At 32.5% G+C, this 13,583-nt stretch overlaps 1 protein-coding gene across 1 annotated transcript in view; it reads left to right on the forward strand.

Annotated features, from left to right (window-relative positions):
• The first annotated feature begins 1,089 nt into the window (after positions 1-1,089).
• The window catches only part of LOC143223884 (uncharacterized), a 48,679-nt gene continuing 36,185 nt past the window's right edge, over positions 1,090-13,583 (forward strand). Inside the window, exons 1-5 of the mRNA XM_076452359.1 lie at positions 1,090-1,299; positions 3,354-4,125; positions 4,662-4,760; positions 7,368-7,583; positions 8,156-8,302. Of these exons, the coding sequence (XP_076308474.1) occupies positions 3,373-4,125; positions 4,662-4,760; positions 7,368-7,583; positions 8,156-8,302 (1,215 nt within the window). The 5' untranslated portion in view covers positions 1,090-1,299; positions 3,354-3,372. The remainder of the gene's footprint in view (positions 1,300-3,353; positions 4,126-4,661; positions 4,761-7,367; positions 7,584-8,155; positions 8,303-13,583) is intronic.

Here is a 13,583-nt window from a genome sequence, read left to right on the forward strand (position 1 = left end):
CAGTATAGAGACCAGATTTTTCAACAGAAACTACAATACTAGTGGCACATACACCAAACTTCCATATTATAATATCATGCGCCTTCTAATAAATATCTAAATTAAAGCATTGAAAACAAAGCTTACAACAATTATAAAATAATTTACTGAAAATATGTAATTATTTCCAAAAAGAGAATTTACGAAACTTATTTTAATCCTGAATAAACCACGTCGTATGCTATAATGAGAACAGGTAATGGGCTTGTTAAGATTATATTTCGTACGTTTTAATTCAAAAGCTTTTCGTGTACTACAGGAAAAGACGATTTTGTGTGAAACAGGTTATTTGCATTAAGTCACCTGTTGACAGATATTATTGTTCCGTACATAATACGTTACATAGATAAAAACTGATATACTTATGCCTTATTTTCTTTGAACTTACAACAGATAACTAAGGCCTCAGTTGTCAAACGACAAAAAAATGTTTCTTGAAAGTTGATTTTAACCTTCAAATCGTCAACTTTTTTTTTAAATTGGTCACTATCGGTAAGGTCCATGTATTGAATCATATTGAGTAATTATATGTTTTTGCCTGTTAAAACACTGAGTAAAAAAAGCTAACTAAAACAGTTGGATGAAGTCATCTATTTCCATATAAGATATAAGAGAACCAATAGTAATTAGTGGGAATAAGTGTAATATTGGAGATATTTTTTAACATTTTTGGTGTGACATTTTAGCTATAAAAGACCGACGACTCGTAATCGCGTTTAAATAAGTCGAGACACCTAAACTATTTACTGTTCTATATTCTTTGGATTGGGTTAAATATATCGCTCTTATTAAAAACTGTAAGCTCTCACTTACTGGTTTCCCTGTGGGACAGCAGTAAGTCTTCGGATTTATAACACTAAAATCAAGGGTTCGATTCATCTTGGTGGACACAGCAGTAACCCGTTTTTAGGTTTAATATAAGAAAAAACACAAATACCCTCGCTGATTGTTACTTCAATATGTGTGTCTGTTCTTATTAGTGAAAGTATATCTTAAAACGCTTTTGTTATATGTTGCTACCACTATCAGTAATTCAGAAAATCATAGCTGAAACTGATGAGACGCGTATACTTTTATTAGCTTTATTGAAACCATTTGATGAAAATATGAACAAACGTTTCGCACCGGAAAATGTTTTGCGCCACCTAGTCTTTAGGAAGGAAGAGCTTTCTCTTCCTTCCAGTTAAAAGTATTGAGTCCACTAAACGACATAACCTTATGGCTAATCCTAGAACTTCAAAACAAGGGAATAACCAGAAGGTAAGTAAAGCGACTTGTTTTGTTTCACAACAATTTATTCTTCAAACTTCAAATGGCTTTCTTTGTAAAAGAACTTTCCCCAAGAACCGAATCAGTTATTATTATTATGCTTTATGAAAAGTATGCGTAGAAAAATGAACCAAGTTGAGCTTGTTTTACACAAAATAATGGCATAAGTATGAAACACATAGAAAGGTTGAAAGAAGAGCAAAAAGTGTAATTATCAGTAACTTTAAAAATATACAGTTAGAAAGCTTCAGAATAAAAAACAAATATATTTATTAAAATCTCACAGAGAATGGGATCTCAGATTTAAAGAAGTATATTAAAAGAACCAAACTCAGTTAACAAGGGTAAGATGTTGACCAACAGCTTTTCGAGGGGATTTCAAACATGAAAGTTCTGTGTTTCTGTATGTGTTAAATATTATCAAGTTTGTTTGTTTGTAGTTAAGCCCAGAGATACACAATGGGCTATCTGTGCTTTGCTCACCACGAGTATCCAAATGGGCTTCTAGTATTGTTAGTCTGCAGTCATACCGCTATGTCACTGACAGGTGGCATTATTAATAAAGCAAGATTAGCAAATAATTTGGCCAAACCAGATTTTAGCGTTGATAAGTCTGTAAACTTACGTCTGACCAACTGGGGAACGTAACATTAGTCATGTCATTAATATGAACTAAAAATAAAACACTCTTAAAAAAGTCGTTGAGTAGTTTTACGTTTAGTTATGGTCAAAACCAAATCACAGCCACTTATATAAAATTATAGAATAAAAACCAAGAGAAAACATGCTATTATTCGTAAAGTAATATATAACATTTTATATCTTTTTAAAAATCAGTAAATATCTCATTAATGTGTCGATTATTATGTTGAAACAAATAATCAAATGTCTTAAATGCATTAAAAATTATATATATATATATATTTTGTTTTCAGTACAAACTGACTGATATTTACAATTATACATACCTGGAGATATACAGTTAGTGATAATAAACTTATTTTTCTTATTCTTATCTAAATACATGAAAAATGATAGGAGTAAATGTCAACGTATCGTTTACGTAATAAAATAAATGCTATATAGATTTTTATATAGCTGTTTCGATTTATTAGTTGATTAAATCAAGACAAAATATTAATACGTCTGAAAATCTTATAGAAACTTGTAAACGAAAACGCAGACATTCTGATTTCTTTCTAACTAAGATGTTTAAGTATGAGGACAACACTCACTCAGCTGCATGTAGTTCAACTGGTTGGACTATTTTGGAGTATTTTTAGTTAATACCTTCGTTTCGAATCATGGGTGAAGTGCGTGTATTTAATTTGTATTTCATTTTAAACGAAGCATGACATAAATTATTGTATACAAGATTTCAACTTATGGGAAAAATACTTTGTGGATAACCAAAGTTTACTCAGTGTTTGTCACTAAAATTTTAGGGATGTACAGTGGAAAGTCTGAAGGATTATAGCACTAAAATCCAGGGTTAGATTCATTATGATGGACACAACAGATAATCCAATGTGCCCTTTCTCTAAAAAACAAACAAACAAAAATTTACGACAAAAAATCGATACCTTGAGCTATGGTGTTCTTTCAAGTAATCCACAAGTAGCGCAGCAGTATGTTTTTGAACTTCCAACGCTAGAAACCAGGTTTCGATACCAGTGCTTGGTAAAGTACAGATAGCCCATTGTGTAGCTTTGTGCTTAGCTGCAAAACAAAAACGTTAAGAGAAAATACTTTTTATCCTGAACTTTACTGATGAGTTACTCTCATAAACAGAACATAAAATAATAATAAAAAGTTCTCACACAACAAGCTCTGACTAGGCAGTCATGTTTATTGTATGTTTTAAGGATCAAAATAATTATTTAGTCTAATTTTCCTCTAATAGTAACAATCAAAAGCTTATAGTTTTTGAATTATGACTTTAGAGAAACACAATCTACGCTATACTGTTTATTTAACGTTCCTAATTTTCAATAGCCAAAATTTAGGAATTGTCAGAAACACTAATTTTATATTTCATTCTATAGGTTACGGCGGCAGTATGAAATGAAAGTCATAAAAAAATGGATTATCTTGAATTTTTCTATATTTTGTTTCACAATTCTTTTTGTGGAATCAACAGAATTGTTTTTCAAACAGAATAAATGGAATGAAGATTATGACAATAACACATCTATTTCATCTCTTCCAAAACAAGCAAACAGCTACATTAATAACACATCTATTTCATCTCTTCCAAAACAAGCAAACAGCTACATTAATAACACATCTATTTCATCTCTTCCAAAACAAGCAAACAGCTACATTAATAACACATCTATTTCATCTCTTCCAAAACAAGCAAACAGCTACATTACTTCTAAACTCAAGCAGAACAATGAGAGCCTGAAGAAAAAAATTCTGATTGAAGAAAATTATGTTGAAAATCAACTTTCTCCAACTAACCCCCAAGAGGAAGAAATTTCTTATCGTACGAAGAATATTACCTCTCTCAATAATAACAGTAATAAATACATTTCTAATGAAAATAATTCTTCACAAAGGCTACTTTTCTTCGAATCGACTTATGCTTTTCAAGAAAATAAAAAACCATTTAATCTGAAGTTTTCAAAACGGACACCTTCTTTTCTGAAATTCCCGCATAAAAAAGGAAGACATCGTAGGTACCTCAGGAGACACGAACGGGCAAGAAGGTATGAAACACCAATGTTTACAAACACATTTGCAATGAAGTTAAGTGGAGGAGAAACAGTAGCAAAGAAAATTGCTCAGAATTGTGAACTGGAACTTGTTAGAAGGGTAATATATATAATTTTTTTGAATAACTATTTAATAAATTAACTTTATGACATGTCTTTATGATAAATGGTTAGAGGTGTACCAGTTGGTGAAATAAAGTTAAAAATAACAAACTTTTGGAGGATATATTTCTTGAAAACACATGGTTTGGTAAATTTTTAGAATGAAGGATCACGAAGTTTTATCGAAACGTTATCTTCAACAAAGAAGGTACCCGGCAGGTTACTCATTATGAATCAATTTAACCTATTTTTGATATGCTTAATTATCTAATGTGAAATTTATTTCTGAATGAATTATACTGATTTTAATTTTGATAATTTTACTAACTTAATTAATTGAAAATCCTGATTAATAAATAACTTAGATTGCTCAATTTACTATAGCACGAAAAGATCGCTGTGTATTTTGTATTTGTTACTTTAAGGAACTGCATGAATTAAAACGGTCAAACTTGTAGTTTTTTTAAAGAAGGATTGAAAGTTACGTTTTCCAAACTGAATGTACAGTTGATAGTACTTTCCTTTCATCTCCAGATTTTTGATGACTACTTTCTCTTCAAGCATAATTCGGTCTGTCGGAGATGTAAGCGGGCTGCCACTAGACATCTGAAAAAATGGACTCACGACAGTAGGGTAAAAACTTGGATTTTTTCTCATATCTTCATTTCACTGTTTTAACAGTTCTGTATGAAGTTTTATTTTATAGCAAGAATTAGCGACAATTGGCATAAAGTACCAGTGCTTCATTGCGGGGTTTGAAACTCTCTCGTGATTTATAGAAGTCCAATGCATAGGTCAAACTCCTCCATTATCCCCATTATATAGTTACCTGAAGGTATAGGGTCCTTAACCGAAAACAGAATCGTTAGAAGGTGCACACGTTATACCTGAGTTTGATCACACTAGTTTGTTAGCGGGAGTGTGGAATCAACTTTAAAAATGGCATCTTCTGGATCTCAAAGAAAGCCAAGGATATAAAATACGATATCATATCTGAACTGAACGACACAGGAAACTTAACCCTACACTCTCATTATGCCTGGGTAACTTTTCTGGCGAAGTTTAGTCCCCTTCCCATCGTTATCCTCTTTGTAGGGTTCACGCCATCTAGATAGGGACACCTCCCGGGTTATTGTAAGACAGCATGCAAAGTTTGTCTGTGCTAACAAAGAAGTAAATTAGTTAAGTTAATTAATATAGAATAGAATTCTAAAGAAAGTCAGTTCTTGAGGTTAGTCATTATGTAATAATTATACTTATTGTGATGAGTCGTTAAATGTTATTTTTATTATTTTATCGTGACTGAAAAGTACTTGTCGAAAATTAGTAAAAACCTGTATTTTAAATTTAGCATACTCTTCTAGAAACTGTGTAACACAATTTGTTTTCAAATTTTTATCGACTTAGTGATTCTTTACGAGATTCTGTCTCGATGAAGTGAAAGCATATAGTTTTAAGAAATGACTTTCTCATTGTTTTTAAAGGTACAAAGAAAAATAAGCCTAAACGTGTCTTAAAGCAGACCGTGGACGTTTTCTAAAGTTTGTTGACATTCAGATAAGGCAGACCTTTTGGTGTTTGTTTTTAAACAGTCTTGAAAACAAAAACAGTGAAGTAACAACAGTGGTTATTCACGACTATTTTAAATTATCATTACTTGAATTTATTTCATTACAATTGATTTTTCTTTATATTTTAAATGGATATTTTTGAAGATTCATTCATACAAGTATTTTTAGTTGGTTCAAATTCAGAGAATTATTAATCACACTGAATTTATTGTGTTTCATTTAAATTTCACAGAAATGTTGGCAACACATCTAATAAGCAAAAGTGAAGAAGTATGTTGATAGTTACAATTATTTTATTCTTTTATTACGCGCCCCCAAGTGGCTCAGAAGTAAGACTGCAAGTTTACTAAAATGGGGTTTAAATACCTGTGGTTAGCAGAGCACAAATACTCTATTGTGTAGTTTTGTGCTTAGTAGTAAACAAATATTTTATTTTGTTTATTTTTACAAAAAACAACACGGTTTTATAGTTAAGTTTATTTGCATTCAAGTCTGACAAACAACAAAAACTTAAATTGATTACATTATTTGCACAATAAATCACAGCAAAGGTGATTCTTTCTCTAACAGAGAATCATCGTTAGGTCCTGAAGCTGTTTCAAACAGCTGATTAGTTTCGTAAGTTTGTTAATTTTGATCTACCGTCGCTCAAAATGAAGCATAACTTGAACCCATGCCAAATGACATTACAAGTTACGTTTGTTTGTTTGTTTGGAAATTTCGCACAAAGCTACTCGAGGGCTATCTGCGCTAGCCGTCCCTAGTTTAGCAGTGTAAGACTAGAGGGAAGGCAGCTAGTCATCACCACCCACCGCCAACCGAATAGTGGGATTGACCGTCACATTATACACCCCCACGGCTGGGAGGGCGAACATGTTTAGCGCGACGCGGGCGCGAACCCGCGACCCTCGGATTACGAGTCGCACGCCTTACATGTTACGCATCACCGATATTTATCGCTGGTACTGCGATGTCATAGAGTTACATATTTTTTATTTCAATGCTGCTATAACCGTACAGTACATTCACCTTAAAAACATAATTAAAAGAAAAGCTAACTGGAACTCTCCGTGAATCCAAAAGAAAGTTCTGATGGTCAAATCGTTTGGCAGAATGTTGTAATAATAATAAAACGCCGATAATAACACTACGTAACACAAATTTTGTTCCTGGATAGTATGTGTTATTTCTCAATTGCTTATGTTGTAAAAGTACAGAAAATGGCCATTATTCCCTTCAAACTTTGCTTTTCTGACATAGATAATGAAGTTTAGAAATTAACCTATTTTATTTGTAAAAGCGGGCAAATTTGCACATTTTCATTTACATAAGATCTGAATAAAACAACATACGAAACAAGATTTACATGTGTTTATACTAAAGTTATATAAAAATGAACAAAAATGTTTAGAAGTGAGTAGTTTTTCGAGATTTGCGATTGTAAAAGTAGGTCTTCCGTTTACTTTAGGCATAAGCAATTGGGAAATAACACTTTCTGTTCAGGAACAAGAAAAAGTAAAATTTTTTACATAGTGTAATAGAAGCGATTTTTTAGTTTATTTGAACAAACGTTATTTCAAAAGCACACATAAGAATATGAGAGATATTTTACAAACTATAAACTCAGACTAGGTTCAAACATTTTTTTTTAATTATTACATTTTTACAGATTGAATGGATAGAACAACAACAGCTTTTGATTCGAGAAAAACGACAGTTGGATCAAAACCTTCCTGAAATAATTTATGATAAAGCAGTGGAACTCCCGCAGGTTGAGATTGTGGACAGTTCATTTTATTATAGAATGAGTGAACAGAAAACTGCTGTTCTAGATGAAGATGACATGAACTTTAATGATCCGTTTTACCATGATCAATGGTACTTGGTATGTTTCACTCGTTGTTGTTTTTTAAAATATATGCATGGTGTATGTGTAGAAGTTGCAAGTTTTGTTTTTACTTTTGATACGGCCTTATGTGTATCTGAAATATGTAAAACTATCAAAATATTAAAATGCGAACATGAAAGTATCCATAAACGAATATTATTTAAATAAAATTAATCTTTATTTCAGTGTATACTGTTTAATTATTTTACAAATAAAACTAAACGAACATTACTATTTTTTCTTGTTTCAAACTAATTATTCTATAAGATTGAAATTTTATAATTGATATACTTAATTGAAAATGTTTCAACAACTTAAAAGTCTTTCCTTTCTTTTAAAGGGAGGTTATTTTAAAATAAAACTGTCCGCTGTTTCTTGTGACGGGAATCGAATTCCAGATTTTAGCGTTTCATGAACGTAAACTTAACACTGTTTTACAGACGTTATTAAGTTTTTAACAGGGTAACTTGTATCTATAATAATAACTTAATTTCGTTTGAAAATGTTCACATTAATTTGAAGCTTTAGAAATTTGACGTATTTCAACACATCATTTCGTCTTTTTGTAGCACAATAGAGGGCAAATTGGATATCCAACTGAAAACGACATGAACATACTTCCGGTATGGAAAGCAGGCTACACCGGAAGTGGCATACATCTGGCTGTATTAGATGATGGTGTGCACCCTGAAAATCCAGAGATTGCTAAGAATTATGTAAGTGTGCACATAGGAAGTTAAAACGTTGTTCTTACCACTTGTAAATAATATTTGCGAGTTTTAAATTACAGGCACCTTATACATCTGATAAAAACGACAAAAAGTAATTTGCGATGATGAGAAATTCATCTGAAGTAAAAATGTATCTCAAGTTGGATGGTATGAGTATTAAAACTTATTAAAATAAAGTAAAGAGCAAGGTTTCGATTTTATTAGGTTGTCTTCAGGTTAATCTGAATTTTAATACCCATACCAGCCGTCTTAAGATACAAATCACAAAAAATTTAGTTTACAGACACATCTGACCAGCAAGCAGTTTTCTAGGACTAATATGGAAAAAAACATACCTTAATAGTTATTTAATTATTTAGGAACCTGTTCATAGAAACTTAGCAAAACAAAGCATTTTAGTCAAATGTAACAGCTTACTGAAGAGTTTAAATAGAAAATAAAATATAACGAAAACATTAAACAAATATCTATTCTTCATGCAACTTCTTGAGCAGTAGAGCCTAAGTGAAATACAATTTTCTTTAAAATAACCTTTCCAAAGATAATTCGTCAAAACATTTAACAAGAGCTTTCACCAAATTAAAAGACCATGCAATAAAGTACTATAATATTCTGCTGTAGTCAAGTTACATCAATCTTTTAAAAAAATTTAAATTATCAGTCTAATCACTTCAAGTGTACGTCTATTGTATTATATATTAATTACATATTGATAAATAATATCTCCTCTATAATTTTCTTATATACTTATAGGTAATATATTTAAAGTATACAGAAAAATCCTTCAATTGCTCAATGTTATGCTTGAAGACTTATAGCGCTAAACCCCGAGTTTTTATACCTGCGGTGGGCACAATACAGATTTCCCATTGTGTAACTTTGTGTTTAGCAATAAAATAAAACACACGATTTACTTTTGAATAATAAGGCCCGGCATGGCCAGGTGGGTTAAGGTGTTCGACTTATAATCTGAGGGTCGCGGGTTCGAATTCCCGTCGCACCAAACATGCTCGCCATTTCAGCCGTGGGGGCGTTATAATGTGACGGTCAATCCCACTATTCGTTGGTAAAAGAGTAGCCCAAGAGTTGGCGGTGAGTGGTGACGACTAGCTGCCTTCCCTCTAGATTTACACAACTAAATTAGCTCTCGTGTAGCTTTGCGCGAAATTAAAAAAACAAACAAATAATACTCATAATAATAATTATTTTATTACAAATTACAGCTTGTACGACGTCTCGATCACTGGTGCGACCATTCTCTAATTTAGCAGTATTAGACTAGAGGGAAGGCAGCTAGTTGTCACTACCCACTGCCAACTGTTGGGCTACTTTTTTTATCAACGAATAGTAGGAATGGCCATAAGTTATAACTCTCCACAGTTGAAATAACGAGCATGTTTGGTGTAACGGGGATTTGAACCCTTGACTCTCATATTATGAGTCAAGCGCCCCAAACATCTAGACATGCCGAGCCCCACACCTATGAAGAGTTTTGTTATTGTGGGGTAAGTTATTACTATACGGATTATGACAGAGGACTGAATTAATGTGTAATAACATTAATATAATTGCATGACTTATTGTAATTTATGATACTTGTTTGTTTTGAATTTCGCTTTCAAAGCTACTCGAGGGCTATCTGTGCTAGCCGTCCCTAATTTAGCAGTGTAAGACCAGAGGGAAGGCAGCTAGTCATCAGCACCCACCGCCAACTCTTGGGCTACTCTTTTATCAACGAATTGTGGGATTGACCGCACTTTATAACGCCCCCACGGCTGAAAGGGCGAGCATGTTTGGTGCGAGCGAGATTCGAACCCGCGACCCTCAGATTACGAGTCATTTATGATACTCTAAAAATTGTCAAGTCGGCCGATCTACAGTCTGTACAAATTGTAATAGGTTTTATAAATGTGTTAAGTGTTGCAACATGAACAAAGCAAAGATACGAAAACTTTCTTGTTTTGAAATATTCTATCATTGCACGTCACGTTTCAATATTCTAGGCAGAAAAACAATGTTCTCCAGAGATTCATCAATGTGGAGAGATTATCTGTGTAACAAGGTTAACTGTTTCACAGAGCATTCTTTTAATGGCAAGGATTGAGACCTATCAGGAGATAGAAAAGTACAAATTTAACTACTTCATGGTCCACTCTTAACGATAAGTATTGATACATACCAGATACCAGAAATACATAAGGTTAGTTATTATATGGTTCATGATTCTAAGGGTAAGGATTGAGATCAATCAGGATCACACAGGAATATATGTGGTCAGTTTTTGAGTGTTTGTTGATTTTGATGGAAGGGATTAAGACCTAACTGAAGAGAGCAGCACAAGAAGTTTGTTACTGCATGTTCCATGATTCTGAGGGTAGGAAAACAATATTATATGTCACATGTGACATAATATTTAACGAACTGACATCTAATATTTGTTTTTTGTCCATTCTCAGGTATAATCATTTTGACACTGATATATCCCAGCGGTACCGCCTCCAATTTTAGAGACCAATTTCTTTCGACATGGGATATTGATTCATGTAGATATATTAACGTTGCTTCTGTATGTATGGTGTATACAGAGTAAATTCATCCCTCTAAGGTCCTTCACTCTGATTTTAAACCATGACACACTATATCCAATAATCACAGCCAGTAATTACATTTCACACAGAAATCAGGAGGGATTATTGTCAATATGCCCTGAATAATGTAAAAAAATAACAGATTTTAACTATATAGTAGGCGGGTTCTGTAGTGATCAAAACATAATATATCAGTTCTAAGGATATTGTTATTATCATTGTCACAAATGTTACTATTCTAATACTAACAACGATTCATATCTTTTTTGAGTAGCAGAGGTACGTGAAAAGAATTGGGAAAATAATTAGCGATCCAATGACTAAAAATTACAAGGTTCCGAACACAAGGTTCTGTTTTAGGTTAACTGATATTTTTATTTAATTGTTAATGATATTGTAAACATAGGTTTAAAGAGGTAAACATATAAATATGCGTATGATAAGCTTCAACTACAATATGTGTTGATGTGAAAGCTGACAAATAAATCATGAAAGATAAATACAATAAATAAAGTATTGGCTGGCTGTATATAAGTAAAGTCTATGTGAATACTCATGAAACAAAACTAATTCATTCACAATACAGAAATATCTGAACATATGAATATTATTTTAAATAAATTAAAAATTAATTACAGCAAAAGTATGGAGGATAAAAGATAATTTACCAATTAAAATAAAAGCACCAATTTATGCATTTTTAGGAGAATCTATTATTCGTTATTTTTATAGATTAACAGTATGTGGCTCAACAACAATATATATATTGTTCAAAAAAAGACTGTTTAAGGTAATGATTTTAAACAAAAATGACGAATTCATTGCAAATGTTATATCAGCAAATGAGATTATAAGAAATCTGTTATTTGGTGTCTATGAATTTATGAATATAGTCATTAGATATTTTTATTACAGTCTGAACAATAAAGTACTAAATCTCATATGAAAAATACTAGAATATTGGAAAACCAATATCATTGTCAAATATGTTTAGTGTACTATTACCACTTCATTTATTTAGTGTTTGTAATTCATTTATGTCGAGGCTATTGAACGTTGTATTTGTAATCTATTGATATCGAATTTATGAAGATTTCTAGAAGGCTTAAGTGACATATATATGAATGGCTGTGACCACTCGATGGAAGTAGAGTAAAAGTAAAGCCATGTGAAATAGAAGTTCGGCTGGAAGAAATTGGAAAACGTAAAGTTAATTACAGTAGAAATGAAAAGCCTAACACTTGATATGTTAGAGTGAAATTAGCAGTTTGAAAGAGATAAGGAGAATAAATTGTCTCGTCAAAGAGTAATCTAAATTAATTGAACTAGCCTGTGTGGACTTTAACAAAATGCAGACGATTACTGGAAGTTCAGGATACAACTGCAGTAACTCATGCGACAGCATAAGTGAATTATACAAGGATACTACTGCATAAAAATAGAAAAGAATAACAACTTGTCAACTGAATTCTAAAGCAATTGAACTGATCGAAGTGGACTTTTGACAAGAAGAAGAGAACGGTATAGTGTTTAAGATACAACTGTAATCTCTATTATAGAAAGGGTTCTGTATATACTTTAACTTGTTTCGGATAAATGTACTTTGTTGCTATGCATCACTAATTCACAAGCTCCCTGCCAAGAAGATCAGTAGAGCTTATGAACACTCCTGCCACACAGAACCAATAATTTCAAGAATCTTGTAGTTACATGCTGATTGCGAGGCTGGTAGGGAGACTGTTTAGTCACACTTATGGGCTTCTATAAATTACGTTAAAGAAAGTGCTCATCTGACAGTTAGATACTTGGTAAAGAGAAAGTTGGACTAGTTTTTAAACAGTTCAGAGTGATATTTGTTTGAAAACGGCTAAACTCATGAAAAGACAGTTTAATACCTAATTTTGAGCCTAAACATTTCAATCCTGGACTATTAATCAATTGAACAGCTTCAAGAATGAAATACAGAAATAATAATGTTGTGCCTGAAGTTCGACCTGATAGAAAACATGCATTCCATTGGGCCAGTTTCAAGGTTTAAAAGAAAAGCCATGAAAAGCTTAACAGCTTGCGTGAATGATCTGTGCTGTTTACATTATAAAGTTTACTCTGGGATTGAATCAGCAGATCAGGAAGATGTTCTCGTTAATAGTTGTGTGTACAAATTTCTAAATGAAATGATGAAATATCACTTAGGAGCGAGATATAGTTTTTATCTTGCTGAGAATCAATTTGGTAAATTTGAATCACTTGCTGGAGCGGAAGAAACCTGTTGTAGTGACTTCAGTAATTTAAAGCCAAGCAGACAATTCTCCATATCATATATGGATCAAAAACAGTCATGATTCAACAAACTATCTGGACATTCCAGAGATGCAATGCGCCAATACTGGTTTATACTAAATGGGCAGGACTATCTCATTTCTCATATGGTACACTTTCTACAACATCCACTGGTAACTCATCTAGAAGCGGTCCTGAGTGGGCAAAACTTATGCTTTGCTGGTAAGGAGTTAGGTCACGTACTTTATCGATCAGCAAGACAAAGCTAGCAATCTGTTTTGATTGAGGAAACAGCAGATTTTCCGGAACAAATGACAAGTGGTGAATGCTACAATTGTAGCTTTAGAAAACTAGAGGATCCCAACTCAGATATGGCAACTGACTTGGAAGAATTCAAG

The sequence above is a fragment of the Tachypleus tridentatus genome, chromosome 8 (genome assembly GCF_004210375.1).
Source record: "Tachypleus tridentatus isolate NWPU-2018 chromosome 8, ASM421037v1, whole genome shotgun sequence".
In the NCBI taxonomy this organism is placed as follows: domain Eukaryota; kingdom Metazoa; phylum Arthropoda; class Merostomata; order Xiphosura; family Limulidae; genus Tachypleus; species Tachypleus tridentatus.